This window comes from Bombus fervidus, chromosome 6 (genome assembly GCF_041682495.2).
Source record: "Bombus fervidus isolate BK054 chromosome 6, iyBomFerv1, whole genome shotgun sequence".
In the NCBI taxonomy this organism is placed as follows: Eukaryota; Metazoa; Arthropoda; class Insecta; order Hymenoptera; family Apidae; genus Bombus; species Bombus fervidus.
The window spans coordinates 11944327-11969532 of NC_091522.1; the positions used below are offsets into that span (position 1 = coordinate 11944327).

Below are 25206 nucleotides of genomic sequence, written 5' to 3' on the forward strand. Positions count from 1 at the left end.
AAGAATCGTGTCGACTCTTGTTCTTCGGTAATATCGATACACTTTACATTATTGTAACACTGATGGAGGGATGCACTAACAATTTTTCAATGAATGATCTCAAGCATCTGTATATATCGATAATTTATTACCAAATATGATACATATTTGATACGTACGTATTATGCTTTAGTCCCTGTACGATCAATTCCATAACATTTTGTTTATCTAATTTGTAAAACCTTTAGGTCTAACGCGCCCCCCCCCCCTGTCTTTTCAATTTTTATGATTTTCCGTACACCTCTTGTGCCACGTGTAGGACGAAAATGTGTATACCCACATGGAAAGTAATAATTTTCGCTACGATTACGGCTCACGGAAGTATGTAAACAAACATTGAAGCTATTTCTGAATGCACAGTGTACCACAAAACACATTTTGAAACTTCGTTAGTACTCCACCAAAGCACAGTTATCGCTATTATATCCATTTGAGTTGAAACCAATCAGAAAATGTACATAGCGTTAGGTTTCATTACAAAACAATTCGTATTTTCTTTTATGTTATACCTGTGTACTTATCCAGGCAAGAACACAACAGTTTCGGATTAGATCGTGGGCTGAAGTACTGTCAGGCAACATAAACTTGTCGACGATGCTACAAATCGCACGTGGTTCTATATCTACAAATACAATGAAAACCAGCAAACTTTCTAAGTTTCGTCTTTTCGATTACGTTCGTAAAAGTATTAGGTTGTCCGAAAAGTTTCTTTCGTTTTATAAGGAAATAATAGACGCACAATACTTTTTGTTTTATATTGATTTGTCGAATTATGCACCAACATAATAATAGAAATATAACGAAATGGATCATACCTAATTCAATAAAATAATATAAAACAGAAATTGTTGTTCATCTATTATCACCTTATAGAACGAAAGAAACTTTTCGGACAACCTAATATAAATTCGTATACATATCTGTAACCTAACAGTCATGTAGTATCGTGGACGAAGGACCTAAGAGACATCGGGTGAGCCAAAAAGTGAAAGTCTAAATGCCGACAAGCCCATCAATATATCGTCAGTCCTTCGATCGAATAGTTACGCGGAAAAAAGACCTACGTGGCCCTGGCCACGAACGGTTGCGGAACACGTGCGTGATAGGGCTATGAAAAAAGACAAAGGGATGCTAAGGGAGAAAGACGAATTAACAGTCAGTGTAAGTTGAGAAATCAGAGAGTGTGAATTGCGTTGTCGAGAAAGTGCGGTCCGCGTGAAAGAGAGCGTTGGAACCGTGGTGACGAGAGTTGTAAATTAACTATTTAGTTGTCTTACTTATAGCACGTTATTGTATTTGATTCACGTTAAATAACCATCGTTTCCTGTTTAATCCATTTTAAATGAACTAATAAATAAAATCCTATAGTCATAGATACAGACTTAGTCTTAATCAAGTCTTAGCACATTTTCAGTTTCCAACAGAATATATTGATATTGCGAAGAACGAATCATTCAGTAGAAAAATTGAACTATTCTGTCTCACGAGCAAGACTATGAAGGATCAGATTTGATTCGGATCTATTTGTACGTATCAAACGTCAACCCATCGCTAATTGTTACGATCATCAAAGTTTATATACTTACGTATCTCTGTGCTGTGTACACGTACAATTTCTGTCGCAACGTTTGTTGTTTTCCAGACTTAACATCTCCCTGATGCTATACTCGTTGCCATTCACATAGCATTTATCCCGTGATAAATTGTCCAGGTGACAGCAATCGTATGATTGCGCGCATCTGTCGTTGAGATTCGCTCGGACAGGAGTACAACCAACCGCCTTGTACCATCCCAGAGGAGAAGAACATTTTGTTTCACTGTAGTTCTCTGTCGAAACGGAACGTGGCTAAAATATATCGATCGATTTCGACAAATTCACAATTCGTAAAAAATACTAAGCAGAATAAAAGAAAAGCCGATATACTATTGAAACAATGATACATACATATAAAAATACTTACAATTAAAATGTAATTTTCTATGCTTTCCAAAGGATGCAATAAAATAGATGAAAATTGTTTTGTTTAAATCGAAATTGATAAAAATACTCGTTTAAATAAAAGATATTTTTATTTAGAAGGCCATCGACGTTACAAGATTTTGGATTTCTTCTTGCGTCAAAAATACGTACAACTTTATGATCAATACCGTAGTTTCACCGCAAATGAGCTCTGTTTCAAGAAATAATTCTCATTTCCTTACATACGTGTTATCTTGAAGGTTATAAAGTCTCCGTTATCTTGTGAAAACGAAACTCGTTGTGAAATCCGCTTGCATCGTATTTAATATTCATAATTAGTGTCAGTGAGATATTATTAGACTATATCGTACTTTTATATCATTTCCTCGCATGACTTGTTTAAATTGTAACTGATGGATTATAAAAATGGAACAGGAATAGTTCCGCCTCGGTATGAAACTGAAATTATTGTTCTATATTTCGTGTATAGAAAGAGTACCCTCGATGTACCCAGATACGACGTTGACAGGCAGCGTAAGGGTTGAGTTATAACGATAAGCAGCAGTTCAAGCGTATCATCGAGTAAGTCTTTGTAAATAAACTTTTTACCTTCTCCTGTCACTCGAACGGCTACTAAGAACACCAGAAGAACGCGTTTTCCAATGATTGAATTATTACCGAGTTCGGTCATCGTCAAATCGTGTATGAATACTAAGAATAGCACGAAGAAAGTGAAGATCAGCATTCTTTTTGATAGCGTTCAGAACTTGTTATTATAGTTATCTAATAATAAATACGCGGTAGAATATTAGACGAATGAAAATAATACGTTTATGTGCGAAAAAAGCCCATACAGAAATTTTTAATTACTATCGAACCAGAATTTTATTGCTAATTACGTCGAACGTGGCACATCTCAAAGATTTTAAAATATCTTCGTATACGTTGAAACTTTATTGAATCTTGCATCTTCTACCTATGTACAAACTAAATCTTGTGGCGTGGTTTTATAATTATAAGATGCAGTATAGCACGGAATTTATGGCTGTGAAAGCTTCGCCACTGCGCTACGAATATCTTACGTTAGTCAGAGCAATCCTAATTTATTTTTCTTCCAAAATCGTAAGCTGACTAAATTAATTCAGTGTATCATTACCTGCGTGACTTTCCAAATGGCAACGATCATCGATTTATTTTCTTAACTACAAGATCGGCTTGTTGCCGACTCAGCATCGACACCTTGCACAAGGTGGTTATTTTCTGGTCGGTCGCGTTTGGAAACGTAATCCGCCAGCAGATAGTTATGAAAATTTAATAGAGTAACGAGGAGCAAGTACAAAGCTGATGATGGATATCGGGCAATCGGATAATGAGCGCTTCGCCGTTAATGAGCTTACTCGTAATTGCGCGTCGGCCCTCTCACCGCTTCAAATAATTGTTATTCGCTGTTCGTACACACGTGGACAATAACGATAATCGATCGCGCGCTACTGCCTCGGATGGCGATTGTTTCGCTTGAAATTTATTTATCCACCAAAGACGTCCACGGTTGATTAACGCACGATGGCCTTGAGGAAAAGCATGTCCGTGAAATTATGGTAATCAGCATATTACCTTTATATTTGTTGCTCTGTCATTCCGAGCCAGTCGTGTCTCTCCAAACATTTATTTATGTTTACACGATTATTATCGACGATCATGACAAATGGATAGTCTATGGAGCGTTCGGATCGGATCTTCTAATCTACGAAACGTTCGTAAATTAATAAATAAATTAAAGAGTTGCGGCAATAAGAAGGCGACGTTATTTTAAGCTTCGTACAGAGCAATGATCGACGATGGATTGTCTCGTATATCTTATGCCTTAAGAAATTTCATATAATATATCCTTGAAGGACAACAACTAAACGCAGGAAGTAACGTGTATCGTGCTTCTTGCTGGAAAATTTAGCGCGCCGACCGCAAAATGAGCCGCTCTTTACACGGCCTCTTATCATCGAGCCGCTTTCCACATCTGTCAGGCATTCACACGGTTTCGAGATACATGTTCTCGGGAGTTGTCGAATTCTAAAGGAAAATTAAACGAACACGTCTGCATGTTTGCAAACTTCAGAGAATGCTGGACTTAGCCGGCGCCTCTCTGCGCTATATGAACGCGTTGTATTTCGCGTCTGGTCTGAGACAGTTTATCCCGACTAATAACTTCCGCGAACGCAACTATGCCGGTTTCCTTTCAGTCCTCTGGTTAACTGCTAGGTGGCATTTTTAATTTAACGCTACCAGCAGCTGCACAAAGCCGCTTTAAAGCTGGAAATCGCGTGATAACTCTGAGAAGCAGTAGAAATATGCGAAATCCGAGCGGCCCAACTTTCCAGAATCTTGCTTTATTGCGCCACTGTTCTCTGATGCGTCAAATAAACATTGCCATAGTATGATCTCAACGTTGCATGTTACAGAAAAGTAAATTACTGTCACTAGTAGTTTCGTGTGGCAAATTAATGTAGAGAAGGTTACGCGTACCTAACGGTTTGCAACTATAGCAAAAGCTATAGCAATAACTACGATTTATCGAACAATTGTAGAGATTGCTAAACTGATATTTGAATTTTTATATTTTATGTTTTATATCTTGTGTCTTACTTGTCGATTCTCTCGTTAATCATTGATATATTTGCTTTTATACTATAAGCTTTTAAAATTTCTCATCAACACGCTCGTCATTTCCTAAGATACTCGGCGTTCGAAATTAAAAGAGGAAAGGTTTCAAGAGAATCGTGTTCCAAGTTCACAGTGTGTATCTCTTGTTCACACGTGTAACGGAGAATTTGAAACAGCCGCGGCGAATCAACGATTTCAGAATCGTATGAAAAATCGTCTGTTTTTCCACGCTGATACAAAAATCCGAAAGTTCTGATCAGATAACTTTGAAATAGGGTACAACATATTCGAACAAAAAACTTGCAACGCAAATAACCCATGCCAGAACTTTCAAACGTATTTTACGTCAAATCGGTTTTCATTTTCCGAACACGTTTTCTCCGGGTAAGCCAAAAACAAAAAACAGAGGGGAAAAAAAACAGGGAAAACGGAACGAGAAAAAATGTACTCCGACGAAGAAGCGATGCAATGAAACGCTCGTCGATCATCGACCTTTCGATGGTGTATTCATACGAACCATCCCAGTGAACATTTACAACGGACCGTACCCATCGAAATAAAAATCGAGGGCTGACGGAAACGCGAAAGTAATTAGTTCTCCGTGTCACCGCGCTCGTGCAAATCGATACTCGGTATTTCGAGGACGGCTGCTAAATTTACTCGGTCAATTCGGCTTGAACGCGACCCGGTCGAGTCGCGACTCATTTTCCCTATTTCTACCACCATCTTTCCCCCCTTCTACGTTCCTGCCGATCACTTGTTTCATTCCTTTCTTCTTTTTTCTGATAGGGGGAAAGAGAGTGGTGAAATTGATTTGCCGATTTTGCAACCGATTCTAGCGTTTAAAAAATAGTCAGTTTGAAACACGAGAGAACACGCTGGTGAAAAAGCTCGATCCACCGTGCACGCTGGCTTTTAGTATTTTATTTTGGATTTTCATTGGAAAAACATGCTCCTGAAGAGTAGTAGGGTGTTTTTCTGCTTTTCGATAAATCAGAAATAAATGCGTGGTTGCTTTATCGTTGTGACAGGTGGAGGAAAGAAAAACTTTTTTGGAAAGATCGTAATAATTTTATAAATAGAAAATTACGAAAGTATACAGAAGCGTATAAAATTGAGAGAAGCTTTTATCGTGTTTCATATTATTGGTGTCACGCAAAATGAACGTTTCCGATAAATGAAGTTTACCTAGTTTAACGACGTTCACGCCAACCATTGCACGCGTATCCTGACGTGTACTTGGTCTTTTTTAATAGCTTCCTTCCGTTAAACGAGAACATGCACTTAGTTTGTCGATAACATTCCACTTCGGGGTTGGGTTCCCATGTCAATAGCAAGCAATCTCGCGTAGTGTAGTCCGGGATAAATCCGGAATAGTTTCACGCTTATCGAGTTAGCCGGTGTCTTTGTTTTCAAAAGAAAGCTGAGAGTTTGTATGATGGCGATACGATGGAAGTTTGTACACGAATGTGGTACACCAACTGTGATTAGAATTTCAGAACGAAAATATTCTTTTATCGTGAATTCTGTAGGAGGAAAAGAAAATCGATTTGAATCGAAGGTTTGGCAAAATCGTTCCTCTCTTTTCTCTTTTATTAATTAATTATTCGGTACCGTAATCAGTCGATTCTCATTTTTCTCTTTCGATCCAAATCACTTTCCCGTTTCACGACTAAAAATTCAATAGTTGTTCGTACGAACACGGCTAGTCATTCGCGTTATTGCTTCTGCTGGAATTTTCAGATTTCCACGTTGTCTGAAAAAAGACACGGGACGAGATGAGAAATGTTATTTTTTAATCAATCGCTAGATCTTTTTCATTCTATTTTCCCTTCGATGGCTTTTATTCTCACCTTTGTGTATATCGAATTTACAATAATTAAAAAAGACTCATTTCGATTTTATAATACCGATCGCCCGAGTGTTTTTGAAAACTAATTTACTTTTCAAACAAACACAAAGAAAGATACTAAAATAATATTAAAATCTCTGTTATGACGTGTTTTTTGATGCAACGTAATTTCAAGTTGGAAGATTATTCGGATATAATAGGGAACATTGTTAATTTTACGATAACAATATTAAATTCTCTTCTCTGTATGTTTGCCCAATTATTTAAAACTCCATTATTCTCTGCATATTGTTTCGAGTATCTAAAAACGCTTTTCGTTCTCTCCACCCTCGACAATTCGATTTCACGAGAATTATGATGCGGAGATCGTACGTTCAATGCTTTGAATCACGTTTCGCAGGTCGCTGTGCCACCTTGAAACGGCGGTTTGCACGGAGCAGACCGCGCGACGCCTGCTATAAAAATGGCAGATGCGTTCCGTGCCGACTAAACAAAAGCAATGAACGCCGGAGACATGACAAATACGCGTCTAAAACTTGTATGAACTCGCGCAAGTTCGCCAGTCCTCTTCCTCGTCACGTTCAACGCATATATCCGATCGCCAGACGTTTTCTCCACCGTTCGCAAGTCATGGCACGTTAAACGCATTCTTGTCGAAAGGGCTTTGCCTAGAAAAATTATGCTCGACCCGCTTTCGCTTAGCGATGGGACCAAATTCGACCAGATTCGGATATTTGTATTTGTAAATTCGAATCAGATCTAATACCGAAAGTTCAATTTCTAAAGATTCGAGTAGTATAAGGTAGATTTCGTCGCTCATGGAATTCGTAGAAGTTGATAGAATTCGTTGTATTTGTGAAGTATTCCATCCTCAAAAATTGTTTTTTAACCTGGGAACAGGTATTTTCAAAGTTTCGAAAATTTATTTTTAACTATTCCGATACTTGAACGAATCGAACATTTTTACGAAGAGCTATCGAATCACGAGAGTGAGAAACGTATTGTGAAACGTTTCTTCTTCTTCTAAGAAATTTAGGAAAATTACGCACAACTATAGGCGATGAAAGGGATTCTTATAAATTTTATTTTTCCAATCAAATTAAATTTTTTACGTTTGTAATTATTTGAGAACGATAGCGGTGAAAAATAATTTCAGTCGAACAGAGAGTTTCTGATAAGGAGCTCGTTAAGTTTCAAGTCTGTTCGATTAGCATTCGATTCTACTTGCGATCCATCTTTTTTTATATCGCGAGATACTTATAGATCGGTTCCGATCGCGTTTAGGTTTCGATCTATTCGAAAACTTCATTCTTTGCGGATGTGTTTGAGCCCATCGCTACTACATCTTTATTCCTAGATATTTCACGAGAAATGTATATATTCCCCGCTTAACATAATCATTTCATTAACAGACGTGCTAACAATGTATGTAACATATGCGTCTCAAATATAAATTAACATTAAAACAATATGAAAAGACCAGCGAATATTTAAAAAGTCAAACTTGGTGCAACATAGAAACTAACAAAATAACTCAAGATATCACGTTGAACCAATTGGTCAAATACTTTACCTTCATACTTACTCAAACACGAGTTAATATATTTATTAATGTGTTAATTCTATAACAATTTAATATGTACAGGGTGTCACAGTTTTTTCGCAAAAGGTGTATATTCCATTTGAAAAATTAAGAAACAAAACTGTTTGTAAACATAGGCTCTTAGATGCTTTATTATAACAAAAATACGAAATGATAACGGGCTGACATTTTATCGACACAGCATAAGAACACATTGTCGATTCGATATGATATCGATTATTATTATTATGACATCATATCGATCTGATATGTTTACACCAACTGCAATGTTTACTCGCTGAGTTTGGTCAGCAAGTACGATAATGGTTATGCGATCTCAGCGATACATAGTTCAAGGAGGATCAATTCCTTCGCTCCTAAAAGCGCCAGTAAGTCAATGGATTTTCACTTGTTGACAACTGTAAAAGAGAAAGTTTATCGAATACGAGTTACGTAAGACGCGTGAGAAATTAATTCCGAGTATCCGTAATGAGTTTGTCGCAATTGAAGAGAAAAAACTACCACAATAAAAAGATTAGCAATACGATAGATGTTATTTTCCGTAGATATCAGTCCTGCGTAATAATGGACAATTTGAAAGGGAATTATAACGAGATCCAACGATCCCTTCTTCTTGTATTTCTGTTATAATTTTTTAATAAATCATTCGAGAGTCTACGTTTCTATAACATGTTTCTCTTATTTTATCTCATATGATATCTTGGTAAAGTATTGCATAAAAAGACTAGTACACCTTGTCCGCTTAATAAGTTTAATAATATAAAAGGATAACGTTAAATATATTAATAACAATACTCACATCTGATATCTATATTTAACAAATAAATATATCGTGATTATAATAAAAGTTACTTATAACGAATTAAATTCTAGAATGCGCTTGAAAAGGTAGACTTTACTTTGAGAAAAGAAAAAAGGAAACAAAAAAACAGAGGAATATTTCACGTGATAATAGAAAGATAATACAGAATGAGAAATAAACGCATTTCGAACTGAAATCGGAAGAGATGCAGGTGCTATGGCGGGACTGATGTGTTTTACGGAATTCCAGTGCAACAGATGTACGGATCGAACGGAGCGAGCGCAGGCCTACCGGTGGGCATGACCACGTTGAAGAGCACCACGGGCACGCTGGGAGCGCTGGGGACCTACGGCTCGGCCCTCGGATCGGGGGTAACGGGTGCCACGACCCTGCCGCGGCCGGGAAACTGGCTGCGCCCTGCGGGCCTCAGGCACGGGCACAGCGCGGCCCGGGTCCGCCTCTACTGCCAGGCAAAGTGAGGAGCCACGGTTCCGACAGGTAACTAAATCAAACCGTAAATCAGTAATTACAGTAGAATCATTCATAAGGCGCGAGATATATCGCTGCTTGGTATCGATAATGGTACGACTTAAAAAATGTAAATTTTGGAGGAGAGGAGACAAAGCGTTGTTCTAAACCTAGGGACAGGTTGATAACGGCATACGAAAAACTGATCGCACTATGAATATGCTGTTTTACATGATAAAAATAGGAATATAACGTAGCCATTGTATCGAATAAACGAAGCAAATTTGAGATTTTTGGAGTTGTACCATTATCAATGTCGAACAGCGGTGTACAGGCTGACGAAAATATTTGAACAATAATACACAACAAAAATACACCAGAAGCGGCGATACGTAATACAATATATCGTAATAAAATATTTCGGAAATCGTTTTATATAATACGATATAATTTTTGTTTTGTGCTGTTGTTTCTTTCTTTAACCCACCATCAGAGCGAATTGATTGCTTGGATAATGACTGCAGTCGATTCGCAGATCATAGGACGTGGATATAACGCTTTTACGCTAAACAAAAGTCTATGGATATCCATTGCATCAGTACAGCCTCTTTATTATCTTTTTTTTATTTTTTATTTTTTATCTTTCTTCAGCCTCGCACACATTTTTCCTTCGTTCAAGACGTTCTGTTTCGCGCTGCAGCCAGTGTCGCGCGTCCTACTCCTTTCTGCGATTGCTGCGACCATTTAGAAGTCCTTTTCTTCACTGCGTTCATTTAATTCGAGTCGATAATTTAATACGCGAGTATATCGATCCTTAAAAATGAATGCCGTAGATGCTTTGTCGAGACGACTGTTCTCTCCGCGATCTTTCGAAGAAAAAATTCTAATTAAAAGATTGAGAAGGACTACCCTTGGTTTGATTATCAAGAGAACTTTCAGACGACCAAGGGGAGAAAAATCCTCCACAGCATTCACGACATCATGATTAGTGATATGTTCGCAGCCGAACAAGTCGCCGAGGCGATTTAACAATTTGAAACTATTTATGATTACATGTACACGTAGCACGTTAAGCGTAAAATTCACGAGCTACTGGCACACACCCTTTGCATGTATTATAAATATTGACGTTATGTATACGAAATATTCTGAAATTTCAGTAGCACTGTTGCGAGCACTGCGGATTTGTATGCATTTGTAGATGAAATTTCATGGTATACAGAATATACACGTGATGTGTAAAAATATGTAAATATGAAAATATAATATTTTCTATGATATTCAGTCAGGTAAAACAATATTCTACACAGGTTCCAGTTTTTCAATTATATTCATAAAAATATGAATTTGTATAAACGTCTGCAGTATAGTAACTATCCTGTTCAGAATAGAAAGTTATCAACGAAATTACTTAATCCTTTTTCTTCCAAGAAAAATAGTACGAAAAATTTCGAGAAGATATGAAAACAATTAGAAGAGGTCGTAACTAATGTTCAGTTACACAACACATGTTTATTAAAGAATACAAACATAGTGTACATTAATTTTCAAATGCATTGAATCTCAAAGTAATGCACTTTGTGCGCGTTTAAATTGAAATTCATACATTTTAAAATGGTACTTAAAAAATTCTCAGAACACAGTAACTAGATTAAAATTGTTTCAGCTTTCGAATCCTGCTCGCTTTTTAAATAAATGTTTGCGTTAATGTCAGTCATACTTCACAGTCTCGTGACGTTTAATTAAATTTTAAATTTAATTTCGTTTCGCAGCTTATCACATAAGTATTATGTGATATTACTTAAGCGATCCATCAATGGTTATGATGCAATACATAAAACGAAGAAATTGCTTATAAAACAATATTGACATTTTATTAGCCGATAACAACACCCTGACACTAATATAAGTTGCGATACCTTAACTAGAAATTTCTCCATATCTTTTTGAATTAAATAATTCCTTTTTTTTTCTAAATCAAAATTAATCCAACATCAATTATATTCTTAGCAGAATTTTATTATATTTTATTACATTTTGAAATATACATATGTACATTTCTAATCTACAAATATACATATATAATCTAATTTAACTTGGAGAAATGTAATTCAATTAATAAAATGTTTTTGTAGCGACATCTCCTCCAGCCAAAAAGACGAATGGTTTGTGTAGGTAAGTCGATCAAATTGTTATTAAAACTACTCTTCGTACTATAAATAACTTGAACGTCTAAACGTACAGAAACCTGAAATGGTGCTGCCTTTTCAACTCTCCGGCTTCTCACGTAAAACCAAAAAGCATGTACCGCGAAAAATAAACTCGCAATTTACACCAGCAATAAAAAATTTCCCCCATTGTCTATCCCCGTGGACATCTTGTTCGATTTCATCCTTCCAATACAAGCGGCATCGACGAACAAAGCCAGCGTATAGAAACCACCAGCTATCATAAAACGATGAAAACACGAGCCAAACAACTTCGCTCCTCCCTTCCCTATCACAGATCCACTTTGTACAATCGCGCCGTACAAACGCACTTATTCACCCACTCCGTTTCCAATCTGGCTCGCAAAAAAAAAGCACCCTTTCCCTCCCTCTCGCGTCTTCCACAAGCACATCCACCTAGCCGCTCGTACGATCTCGATCGGCACGATTACACCGAGCGAAAAGCATGAAACCGCGTTACAGACTTTTACAAAACGTGGAGTTCGCTGGCACATTCCCTTCGAAAAAGGCAGCACGAGCTTTAAGAGCCCCCGCGCAATAGCGACAATTCGTCGCGCGCCAGTTTCAGTCGTTGTCGTTCGCGTAATGCAACGAAACAATTTTATCGCTGTACCTGCGCGCACTTGGCAACAAAACCGCTTACATACGTCGATGCGGCTGAATAACATGTACAGGCGGGTTATGGCGTGGTTTCTTATGAAAAAAGTAAGAGAAAGGCATAGAACAAGATCTTTTCATATGGCGTTTCGTTTTCGAGAAGATCGAGCTTTGCCAGGTTTACCCGAACTTGGCTAATCGCCGATCCACTGTGAGTAAACAATCAGCAGGAGATTTTTCTACACGCGAAAACAAATGAAAAATGTGGAATAAAATTTCCATTTAAGGCTTCGTTCGTAAAAAAATAGAGTCTGATCGTGTTCGGTTAACAATTAGTCTTTTGAACGCGTGTGATAAATTTTCAAAAGGAACAAAAGTTTCAGAGACAAAACATTCTGTGGATAAATTTAATTCTAGTAGTCCTGTCGACTATTTGTTATCCGCTAGTGCGCGGATAGACTCAATTTCATAAAACCAGTGACAAAATGAAAACAGACCGCTCGTTATCCAGTTGCCACACCTCGAAAACGAAACAATCGTGCAGCAATCGCGTCGTCAAATGCGCGCACGTACCCGTACAGTCTCTTTCGCGAGCGACTAGTCGTCGATAGTGTGCAGAGGGCTCTAAAGGCAATTTTCGCAATTGACCGTGTGCGTGTTGATTGTTGTTGGTACGAACAGAGGCAGGCCTGGACCAGAGCCCGCAGGGTGAACCGGTGCGGTGGTGCCCTCACCGCCCCCTCCCCCCGGGGACGTGACGACGCCATGCGTCGCATCGTTCCTATTCACATCGGTCGCGTGTTACCGGCGAACATCTTGGCGTGCCACGCAACTCCCTAACCACCTTTTCACCTCCACCGAACGGATCGGCGAGCTTCCCGCCTCGATCAGCCCCGGATCGGGCCCTACGAAGCCGACCAGCAAGCAGAAATCACGCGGTGCGTGTACGCGGCTGAAAGTCGCTGCTGCAGATCGTCGAACGCTGCACGTAGGTCTGAACGGACACCGAGTTCATCGATGGAACTCGTGCCTTCCGACCTGTCTCATTCTACGCGTTTCGCCGCGCGTTCTTTGAGTCGCTACCGAGTTGAGTGGAAACTCGCTTGGTGATGGAGACGAACGGGGCGAATGGCATCGGCACGATGCGAGGCGTGGACACGTGATCCGACGGATAATTGGACAAAAATTTCGTTTCAGCGCGAATATACGTTGTACGTGTGCGTGTAGTTATTGGAGAGGGAAGAAAGTATGCTGAGAGTGCAAGTACGTCGAGAGTAAGTATGTTGAGAGTGAGACTAGGAAAGGGGAAAGGAGTCATCGATGCACAGCCAGGGAACAACCGGAGATTCGTTCTCGCGGTACACGTGTGCGTAGTCATTTGTTCTTTTATTTAACCGATCGTTGAGTTTTACGTAATCTAGTCACGTGAATAGCCGGCTGTCTCCTCGGTACCGATTTTATGAAAACGGTACTCTGGATACACGTGCATTCTCTCGTGAGTGGTGGAAATTTTTGCGATGGGAGCGACGTATCTTCAATTCCAGCGATTATCGCGATCTAATACGTAAATTCGATGTTTTGTATTAAAAATTGAAACACACCCGCTACGTACCAGTTAGCTCCGGGGATATTGAAATTTGCAGAAGAGAAATAATTCGTGGAAAAATTGTAATTGCAAAATAGTACGTGTATCATAAGAGAAAATTGAATGCACGCTCGAGGAGATTTTTTTAATTTTTCACGCTCCCATGCGCAAAGTTTCCGCGCTGCAATCTCCGCGACAAAATCCACTGTCAACGTTTGATCAACGTCGACGCCGGAAAGCGATATGGCCCCTGAACCGCGTTTTCCATCGGCCGCCGTTACTTCGGATTGACGTCAGCCATGTGCACGCGGCAAAGGGTGAATTACATAGGTAATATTGATCGGGCCGAAAGGCAGAGGAAACGTTTCACGGAAAATCGTTACCGTGGGACACGCTGATGTGTGCATGCGGGTGCAGTACGTGTGTTACGTGTCGTGCGTTATGTGTGCGTGGTTAAATTGCGTTGATGCGTGAGTGTCGCGGGGCGAAAAATCGCGAGCACAAGCCGCGGCTGAAATTATCACAACGGGCCTCGGACACGGAGGGGAAAGATTGATAAAAAATTACGTTCTGCACGCTGGCATTTCTCTTCGCATAAATGAAAAAAAGAAAGAGAGAAAAAGTAAGAAAAAGTAAAGAAATGGTAAATTGAAAGAAACGAAGAGAATAGAAAGAAACTGTAGCTAGTGGTAAGAAATCTAAATGGGTGGAAATTAATTAGTCAAGTGTGGTTTATCGTTTGAGATTCATTATTCGTGCGTGTAGTTTTCATCGTTCTCAGTTTTCCGTCGCAATCGCGTCGTTGATTTCACGACATCTGTCGATCGAACGACATTAGTTCCTACAATGTTTCTTAGCTCGTAGACGAACGATAGGGTAAGAGCCGAGGCACGCTTTACGAAGAATGATTGCGACAAGACTGCTAGCACCTCGCGCGGTGTGAATTGCACAGGAGTTATAGTAAACGATAAAAGCAGATTTACGAGACACGGAATGATAAACGACGCAGAGAGCGGGAACGTGTGAAGGAACGTGGATTTTTTTTTTTTCTAACCGAATATTTAAAGAACTTCTGTATCGAAACATTCGGATTTGAGAGCTTATTTTGGCAGTTGGATATTCTCTGTTTTGAAGTTGACAGAAAAATATGACGTAAATCTTTCTCGGATTTGCTTCTTCTAACATCTTCGCTGTTATAGAAAATGTTTAAAATAGCTTCAATTGATAAAAATGTAGCTTCGCTATGTTCTTCGTTAGGATTCCAAAAATATAGACATTTGAAAAATAATTCGTATCGAATCAATGAATGAACAACTACGCTTCGATTAAATGGTTACTAACGAAAATAACGGATTTGGAAAATTCGCGAGAAAAAATCAAGAACGAAGTATCTATGAAATTGAAATTGAAATTATTTTCACTTTCTCACTGAGACGAATGAAACGTACTTCCGAAATCGTACAATGCGTTCGATATATTGACAAGTTCAAAGACCAATAATTGAAAAATCGATTATCTTGTAATTACACGTGATTTATGTTGTAGCACGTATTATTGGATTAATTAACAGGAAACTGAGGTGACGCGTGTTGAAGATTTATTCGAAATCGGTGTGTAGAGAAATATTAATTCGACGTACGTGTTTGCTACACGAACTTTGATATTGCTGTTACTTTAGTATGCAGAGTAAATCTCCGTACATTTGAAATGACAATCGCCGTAGCGCATATTTAGCAATGCTATCGCTCAGAGTATACTAAATGACAAGAACAACGATGTTGTTATAAACTTTTCCGATATGCCAGTTATTCGTAGATCGGAATAGACCAACCGTACCATAGAAAAATAATTGAACATTGGACGATCACGACGAAAACCATCCACAAATACCGACTGAATTCCTATTTTATACTACGATAACGATGACAATTTTCTTGAATTGCTTAATTTATTGCACAAATGTAAATTAATCGCACAAAATTTTTATACCAATCGCAACGACTAACGAGTAAGAAAAAGTAACGAGCGTACGTAAAGAGGCGACATAGAAAAATCATTTTTGTAGTTGAAACAGAAAATAATTTCTATGGTATGATTTCATTCCATCAACTTTTCGAACTATTTTTACACTATACAAATCAGAACGAGATCCTTTCACTGCCTTTTACGGGGACAATAAATAAAATTCGTCGTAAAGTGTCGAACCAGCAAGGGATGCCTTCTCTATCGTTTCGTCGTGTGGCTGTTTTAATTTTACAATCAACGCGATACGGAGCGAAATGCAAGCGTGAGAAATCGTACTCGTATACATGTAACATATTTGTATCTACTAAATAGCCGTTCAGCTTTGTGCCGTCTCCATAGATTACAGATACAAAAAGCATATATAGTTATAGAAGTTATAGTTGCGAGAGAAAGATGGTAGTCGAATGAATGGGAGTACGAACAATAGAAATATGGAGTGTGTACGAAAGAACGAGTATATAAATAATACAAGAGAGTTTTTAAATATCGACATTAGCACGAAATCTATATCACAAGAATTAAAGTAAATCACCGATCAATGGGATTGCCAGTTTATGTTTGACGCGATCGACAATACGTCGATCGATAAGAAAAGAATTGTAAGTACTTGAAAGGGTAAGATTCGTCGATGCTATCTGCTAAACTAAAAATTGCGAAAAATCACCATCAGGATTATGTGGAATTAATTATTGTCGAATCTTTTTACTTGGATTATTCAAAGATTTTCGACTATCGTTTCACGTAAAATAGACATTAGCTCGAAAATTAGTTCGAAAAAGCGTTCTTATATCGAATCAAGAATATTCAAAGATAGTAAAATAAATACTTGATATTTTTGTATTCAAATTCGAAATAAAATTGAAAGAATTTAAAGCGCCACATAATCCTGACGCATAGTATCGACGAAGAAAGAAAAGAAGAAAAGTGTCCACTGTTTCTCGTAGCCAGACTGATCCTTCCGGCTCTAATCTTAGCTACTTTCTCACCTGTACGCTTAACGAGATGCGCCGATATGGTTCAACAGCACGAGACGATATCGATTTCTAGGAAACGAAAGGGGAAAAAAGTGGCGAAAGACGAAAAGGAAGTGCGTGCGGCCGTGAGAGTTGAAAAATTCCAAAGAGCGAGGGAAAAAACAGATTGACGAAGAATGAGGAGAGCGTGGAATAAAGAAATGAGAGAATGAATGTCGGGCAGAAAGATGTGAGTGGATGAATTCGCAGTCCTTTGCGGCTGATGGCCGCGATTAGGCTAAGCGAGTAGGTAAGACGTTCCGATTAGTTGGATTCGGACACACGGAAGCTAGCTAAAACTGCCATGAAGGAAATGATGTAGAGAAATGGACGTAAGTGAATTTTAGTGAAAAATCGACCACTGCCTTGATGCATTTCTTACTTCGCCAAAACTGATACTTCTTCGATCGAATTTCCGATCTAAATTGGAATTTCTTTGAAAACGTCTTCTTTCTTTTCATCATATCGTATTTCGTGCAAACACGATGTAACGAGTTAGAGATTATTTTTCCTTTAATTAATTAAGAAACCTTTATCGCTAAAAGAATTGTAGAAAATCAACCTAAAAGATTGAAATTCATAGCACAATTTTAGGGGGAAACAATTTTCTGCTTTCGCTATAGTACTATTTTAAACACAATCGTACGGACAGTACAAAGAAAATCTTTCTATATTTATTTTTATATTGATTTGAAATATTTTTATGTTAAATATATATTCATATATAACTCTTATTATAAATACGTTTAATTAGATTGAATATAAAAATGTGTCAGGGAAGTGGTTTAGTTTGCATGTATAAAGGGGTAATTTTGAGTCTGTGCCCTAAACAAAAGAATGTCTCGAAATCTTTTCTTGATTTCTCTTCTCGAAGAAACGAGCTCAATTAACGCGTTAATCACGTTCTTTGTCGTTTTATCGTATATGAAATTTTTAAACCAATTGAAACAGCTCTCTAATTGAGCTTCAATGGTTCGGATATGTTCGCGTCGTCGAGCTACGTGTATTTTCGCAAAAATTTCTAAAACGAAAATTCACAGCAAATTTATACTTTTATATTTCGATATAACAGTATCGATGTATCAATGAAATATTCAATTTGTCGTAAATCGTGCTGTCATTTCAAATCTTCCAACTATCGTTCAAAATTCCTCGAATCGTTACAACTCATTATTATCTCATTATTACTTGGCGATCGTGATCGTCGACATGTTCCGACAACATTATTTCCTCTTTATGCCTGACGATCACGCACCGCCAGGCTTTGCACAATTTAAAAGCAAACAACCGCAAGAACATTTACCACGTGTAATATCGCAGGAAATAAAGGGTTATTAAAGCACCAAAGCTCTATTATCCGTATATTTCAAAGCGATATCATCGGCAACATGAAGGACTAAGGGTTATCATAAATATAATTCGACCGCGAATAAGCGACGGGTAAATGCTTCTTTCTACAAAGAAAACACGAGTCAAAGCGATGTATCTCCCTGTAAATTGAATTTCGAAATTGCGTTAGAGGACTTTTTTATTGCAAATATTAACAAAGATCGTGAATATACTTTCGAATATTGTTTCACGAATGCTGTGAATTCAAGTTTTAAAGGTTTTTGTAAAATCCATCCGAATAAACTTTCGCTTTAGATTAGAACAATTTTCTCGCGTATTCTGCGCTTGCTTTCATTCGCTATGCGACTGCTTTGATTCTGAGTTGAATATATTGAGTCGTCCTATAAGTAACACGGTTATTCTCACGTTTATGTTCGAAACGATGAGAGTTGGAATAGAAAGCTCCATGGAAAAATATATGGAATTATAAAAAATACGAGAAAATTCAACGCTGATCGATTGCCAACATTTTTTATTTCCTAATAAATTTGATTTTTATTTAATAGTAATACGAGAACCAACGACCGCATTATTTATGGGATGATCCAATGCATCTGTCATGGTGTCATGTTAGGCGAATGTATATACAGCTATAATGGTACGTGGAACGTTTTTCGTTTTATATTTTTCTATTGCGTTTTTATCATTGAAACAATGTATGTTAGCATTTCTTCAATTCATTTGAATACAAGCGAAATTTCGCTTTTGAATATCATTCCTCGTTTTTACTTAAATGCGAATGTTATTAGAGAATCCTTTTAACAACTGTCGTAAAAATCAATTTTAGAGAAAGACTACGACATTAAGGAAATTTAAGATGAACAAAATAGATCCAAAGATGCTACAAAGATACAATTAATTTTATTTTATTTTATACTATATAACGCTATTAGATAAAAAAGAAATGAAAAATTTGTTAAATGCGCCAAATGAACCAAACGGGCATTTAATCGTTTAAATTGGCGTGTTATCAGGTTCGTATTCATTCGCCTAACGAAACCTAGATAAAATCGTAGAAAAGACTATAAGCCTTAATGAATACTGGATATTAGTGAAATTTTTTAACTATCGAAAACAAGGGAAACGTTAAAAATCTTTAGAATAAATTGATTGCTACGAATCTAGATGATTTGTTGTCGTAACGTAAATTCTCTTAGGATATTCAAGAAGGTACGAGGTAACCGTAAAAATGAGCGACGTCGATTTGTAAAATCTGTCGATAGCTCTTAGAGCGAATCATTCGATTGCTTCAAGCGCAATCCTAGTAAAAATGCAACAATGCCTGCGTTCTTTCAAAACTACAAAACAATGTAGTTGTAGAAAATTATCGCTTTGAACAATGAAATTTCAAACCAGAGTATACGCGACGCTAATATCGTTTCGTTTAATTAAATAACAATTTTAATTAGATAATATTGGAAGAGATTGAAACGTCACCAAAATGGGATAATATTAAGAATTCGTGGTGAGAAAACAGTGACAGCGTTAGCACATTTGAAATACGCGCTATGAACTTATGGCATGTGGAGAAAATCAGATGAGAACTTATCGATAGGACCAAATGTCATATTGATTCGAACTCGAATCATTTTATCAATCTTCGTATCCAAACATAGTAAATATTAATTTCCATACTTTAAATTTGTTAGTCGTTGACGCAAAAGGAAGTATGTACAGATTATTTCGATCGATTGGAATCGAGTGGATGGTGTCCGAAGTTAGTCGGCAAAGGTGGTTTCTGTAAATTTCGCTTTGTGAATTGACCAGAAATCCACGTAACTATTGTTGGTAACATAGAAATTCGTAGGCTATATTGAATTCTGTTCTTCATTTATTTAGAAATATTGCATGCTATAAAATCGAGCCTTGTCTTTAAGGTGAATGGAAACACTCGATAACGAAGTCATCGAGACGCTGCACCCGATTATCAATAAATAACGTTCAAATTTGTTTATTAATACTTACAATAAACATGTGCAATGCATCAAATAAATTGAAAACGCATTTTGAGAAACGTGATGCATCTAAAATAAGCATTGCGAAAGTATTTTCAATGCGATGAATTCTCAAAAAGCTGTACAATACAAAAGTGCTGCGAAACTTTTGATAAGCGTAATTGTACCAAAAGAAAGAAATTTTCCTGCATTTCGTAGAACAATGCTTGATGCAATTAAATATCTCTGTGTTACAGTTCTTCGTGTCCCTTTCCGTAGTTTCTCACAGGCGAAAGGACGATCATTAATTAGAAAGAATGTTTCGTCGCTATTTTTGCCATAAATAAATATCGTTCATCGGATTGCCGAATAAATTGGAAAATTGTTGTTCATGAAAGGCATGTGTGCGTGTTTAAACGAATGCTGCTATTAGTGGAGTAACGGGCGTATTTTCACGAGTTGGGGTAACGTCTAATATTTATTTCTTTAAGAAAAGAATAAGCGGACAATAATAATCCATCGTTTGCGAGTGATTATACTTATGCAGAAATCAGCATCATCCACTATTATAAACGTTTCATTCAAAACATCACGGTTATTGTAACATGAAAACATTGCCATTAAAAAAATTATCATATTCATTGATTGTCATATGCACTTTGTTCCAATGATACGCATTTCACAACAGAACAAATTAACGCGAATGATCATTTGTTAAAATCGTATGCCCTTTGAAGAGAATTTTACATTTGCGAAAATGAAATGCAATGGCATACCTGATCAATGTATACCTTCTTAGATGAACGTTTTACGATGTATAATTCCACATTTTTCCGATATTTTCGCCATTTAAATGTAACGGAAAAAAAACTATTTCATCGTTGAACGTTTACTCTTTTATCGTAAAAATTGACACAAACAGATTTCCAGCTGTATTCAGAGGAGACAATATGAATCATTTCGACTCTGAAGGAAACTACGGAGTTCTGTACTTAAAGATAACATCATTCGTAAACTTATTCTTATCTAGCCTAGCATTGTCATATCTTCACCACGAGAAAGCATTGACCATCATCAATGTCATCCTACGCATAATACGATATTTTGAACATTTGTATTTGTATGGTTATTCCATGTTCGAAGCTCACCGAACGCGAAATTCGAGATTATAACAGTCCCATGAATGTTTGTTATAAACCAAAGAATTGCTTGCAATCTGTAGTCCGCCTGTCACGTTTTTCGACTAAAGTGTATTTACCATTTAATTGTAACACGAGCAAACACCATATACTGTTAACCGAAAGAATGTTGTTTCTTATATTAGAGCCATTGGGGCTAAGCATTGGGCCAATCTTTGACTCAAGTCAATGTTTCCCAACCTTTGTCGAGTCCGAGATTATCTTTCATGAATCGTACAAACAATGTCTAACCTTCTATCACGTTAGACCTGCACGAGAAGGAATTTTTAAATACAACAAGAAAGTAACATTAAGTTTTGCCATAATTTCAAAATTAGATATTAAGTGCGTTCTTTTCATATACCAAGAATCAGTGTTACGAGTATTAATATAATATTGCGATATAGTTGTATTGAAACAAATAAACGTGAAAATTTTCATGATAAAATATTTTATAAGGACAAACAGGTTGGGAATCCGGAGCTTAGGCAAACTACGCGTCGTCTAGTGGTGCCCTCTAAATCTTGACGCCTTCGTTAGTTTCAGTAATTGATTCGATCTATCATATTCGATGTCTATCGTAACAGCTGTAAAGGCGACAAAATACAATCTCTTCGAGGGCACTAAAACGCCTATGGTCGATCCAGCTCGTATACTTTAACTATTTCTTAACTATACACATAGTAATATGTATGTTATTTGTTCGTTGATGGCTGTTCGTACGAAAAAGATACAATATTCGCGTTTACAGTGCAACAACGTGGAGCAATGACCTAATAATAAGTAACGGGAAACAATACAATAATTTTTCATACTGTTTTTACTTTTTACTACTATGATTACGTACGACTGTATAATGTTATTCTTATCATGTATTATACGATATATCGAGCTGCATGCGTATCACATACGCACATTCTGAGGAACATCTGAGAATTCACGCGTACCGACGTACATATTATGCTCTACTACGTACTAAATAGTTTATATCTATAGCCGTTGCAAAGGATTCGCTACATTACGACGTAACTATTATGCGTGTGAGATAGGACATTTCGTCTGTGCATATGTATGTACGAGTATATGTGCGTGTGCTGTATATCCGCCGGTGTAAAGTTGAAGCAAGAGGAAAGGAATGAACGAGTCACACGAAAACGAACAACCAATTTCTCGTGGTAACCTACGCGCGTATAAGTATTCCAAGCGATTCGCTCGATGAACGTGGAACGACTGAGAGAAGCGATAAAACGCATATTATTTCCCGATTAAACGAGAAACGGCGATAATCATAGTCGATACCGATTTCCTTTTCTAACCTGGCCCACGGACCGACTTGGAATCAAAAAAATCATCGATCTGAAATATCAAACGCGAAAGATAAATTTGCCTCGAAGCAGTGTTTCACGTAAAGTTTGTTCTATGCAAGATGTAAACGTTGATAATGATCGCGATTTTTGAATGTCTGTTCCGTTGACATACGATATAAAAGGTCACTTCCGTGCGAAAGGATCTCATAAGACTCGTGTCGCGTCTTACGATGAAACCAAAGGTCGCCACCCTGTATCGCGTAACATGCTTTCAGTGTAAATCGTTTTATAGGTTAGGTTTGAAATCTCCTCTTGACGTGAAACAAAAAGAGCTCGGACTGACAACTTCTCATTGCTGCAATTTGCGCGGGTTTGCAAGGCTCAAGTTGTATATTATAATTGCACCGAGGAGATTTACGGGTTAAGAGAATATTAACGAATTCAATTGTCTTCTAGAAATCTTCGGTCGTTGATTCAAATCGATTTACATATCTCTCCGAACACTGCGTACATATCAAAACGATATTTATCGAATGTATCGCGTTCGTACAAATTAGAAATAACATCGTAGCGCCGTGAACACGTCGAAATAAAATAACATGGAAATATAGTATATCCCGTGATGTACAAGAGATGCAAAACCTTGTAGAACTGCCAAAACCGGCACGCGACAGTCTATAAAGTATCGAACCTTCCATTTGACATCGTACGGGTTGATGTAACTGCCGAACGAAAGCGCCTACGTATAAACAGGTAAGTCGAAACGAAGAAATATAAAGTGCATAAACGAGGCGCACGATCACCAGATATTGTACGTAGTTTCTAAGTACGTGCGTGTTGCAACGATATCTAAATGCCATATCAATACCTGTCTGCGCGTATCACCGTGTAACAGTAATTAATTGCAGGTCACCGAACTGCGATAAGAGTGATGCGACACTTGCATTTTCATATTATTTTGTCAATCACTGATTACGTATCCCCCAGAGGTCGAGAGTCGAATCTTCGTCTCTTGGCTCTTTACTCGGCAAAGAATGCAAGAGTTCGTTCGTCGCTTTCTCAAAACGTGTGAATTTTGATGTAACGTCGTTATAATAAAGACATAATGGAAATTGGAGTGGACGCATCGTATGTTTAACTTTAAATGCGAAGCAATAGATGGCTCCTTGATACGCGTGATTATGGTCGGAATTTTGTCGAGGCGAGTCGATAGCTCATAGCAATTATTGTATAACGATAGTAGTACTATGTGTCAGATCGATCACGCGATTAAGCAGCCAAGGCGATTGAGAGCGAACTGGGAACTTTGAGCCGCTTGGTAATTTCAGTGCTAAAAAACAAAAAAAAAAGCAAAAAAAAAAAAATACAAGAAAGAACACTAATTATATCCATAACTATCCTATATACCTAAAACCAAAAAAAAAAAAAAGATAACCAAAGCATTGTAACCTTCTAGAGGCAAAGAAGAAATAGAGAAGTACCTAATCTTGTATGGTTTAGTTCGACCACTGATTTGTCCGTGTGTGTTCGTTATTGAAATATGTTTCTTTAGTAAAAAAATGCTTAAAAATCTAAATCTGACTATTTACTACTTTCCCTGTCCTTTGTACCTACATTAATCTTCCGAAGTGTAAGAAGTGAAACAATGAACAAGGCAGATATGAAATGAGTCAACTGAATGTGTCAAAGGAATATTGGTTATAGTCATGTATCTATATGGAATATGAGTCAAAATATACTACGGTGCTTGACAGATATAAAAGATATAATAGATATAATAGATATTAAAGAAAACAATTTCCAATTTTGGGACAAAAGGTATTGAAATACTATACAATTGTTACAGGATATATGTAAGATATATTCTATCTTGGAACGGTAGGTATATTGGGATATCTTAATAGTTTTATATAAAATGTCTTTAATCCTTTATGAATATTAGAAAATCGTTTACACTTCCAATATTCAATATCTTCCATGCATAAAATTGATTTTCCACCAAACTGTTGATCGTGTTGTCGATTAAAAATTATATCGCTAATATATTAAAGAGAAGGGAAAGTTTGAGTAATATAAATATGCGATTTAATCTGATATATAGCCGCGAAAAGGTAAACGTGTATTGATCGTAGATAATAATGCATAAATTCCACGTCCCTTTCAGAAATCACGAATTATAAGGGCAACGCCTGTAGGCGATTGCCGGTAAGATACCTATACCAGATAAAGCTAAATCTGGTATCTCACAACACTATGGAATTCGATATTTGGCCACTGCGAATATCCTTTAACGTTGTTTTAAGGCTATATTTGATGAAATCAATACTTTTGCCAAAGTAGATAAAATCACGAAGATATATCATACTATTCGCATAAACGTTTTTCTTCATTTCAATAATACATTCGCAAGAATGGAATTAGGAATAATTTATGTCTGTCGCGATATTATCTATCGTAATTTGTAGTACTACACTGTTTTGGAGAAGCTAGTATCGACAATACGTTGATAAACAAAATACTATAATAAACTGAACGATTAAAATACGTATAATACGTAATTAACATCGC

General features: G+C 37.2%; 1 protein-coding gene and 1 long non-coding RNA gene across 7 annotated transcripts in view; one reads left to right on the forward strand and one right to left on the reverse strand.

Moving 5' to 3' along the window:
- The window catches only part of LOC139988417 (uncharacterized), a 288130-nt gene extending 263916 nt beyond the window's left edge, over positions 1–24214 (forward strand). For 2 of the 5 annotated variants that reach the window (XM_072005835.1, XM_072005837.1), the window contains exons 6-8: positions 9172–9412; positions 11518–11557; positions 12889–24214. In XM_072005835.1, coding sequence (XP_071861936.1) covers positions 9172–9412; positions 11518–11557 — 281 coding nt within the window. In that variant the 3' untranslated portion in view covers positions 12889–24214. Of the gene's footprint in view, positions 1–9163; positions 9413–9525; positions 9755–11517; positions 11558–12888 lie in introns of those variants that run through there. The other 3 variants (XR_011800107.1, XM_072005836.1, XM_072005838.1) reach the window with 3 other exon arrangements.
- Positions 164–2313, reverse strand: LOC139988169 (uncharacterized). Of its 2 annotated transcripts, none has more exons than XR_011800045.1 (3): positions 2171–2312; positions 1626–1866; positions 164–661 (listed from the first exon to the last, which is right to left on the reverse strand). It is a non-coding gene; the product is annotated as an uncharacterized lncRNA (long non-coding RNA). The 2 variants fall into 2 exon arrangements; XR_011800046.1 differs by lacking the exon at positions 164–661 and adding an exon at positions 1019–1170 and having other exon boundaries at positions 2171–2313.
- Positions 24215–25206: the final 992 nt, after the last annotated feature.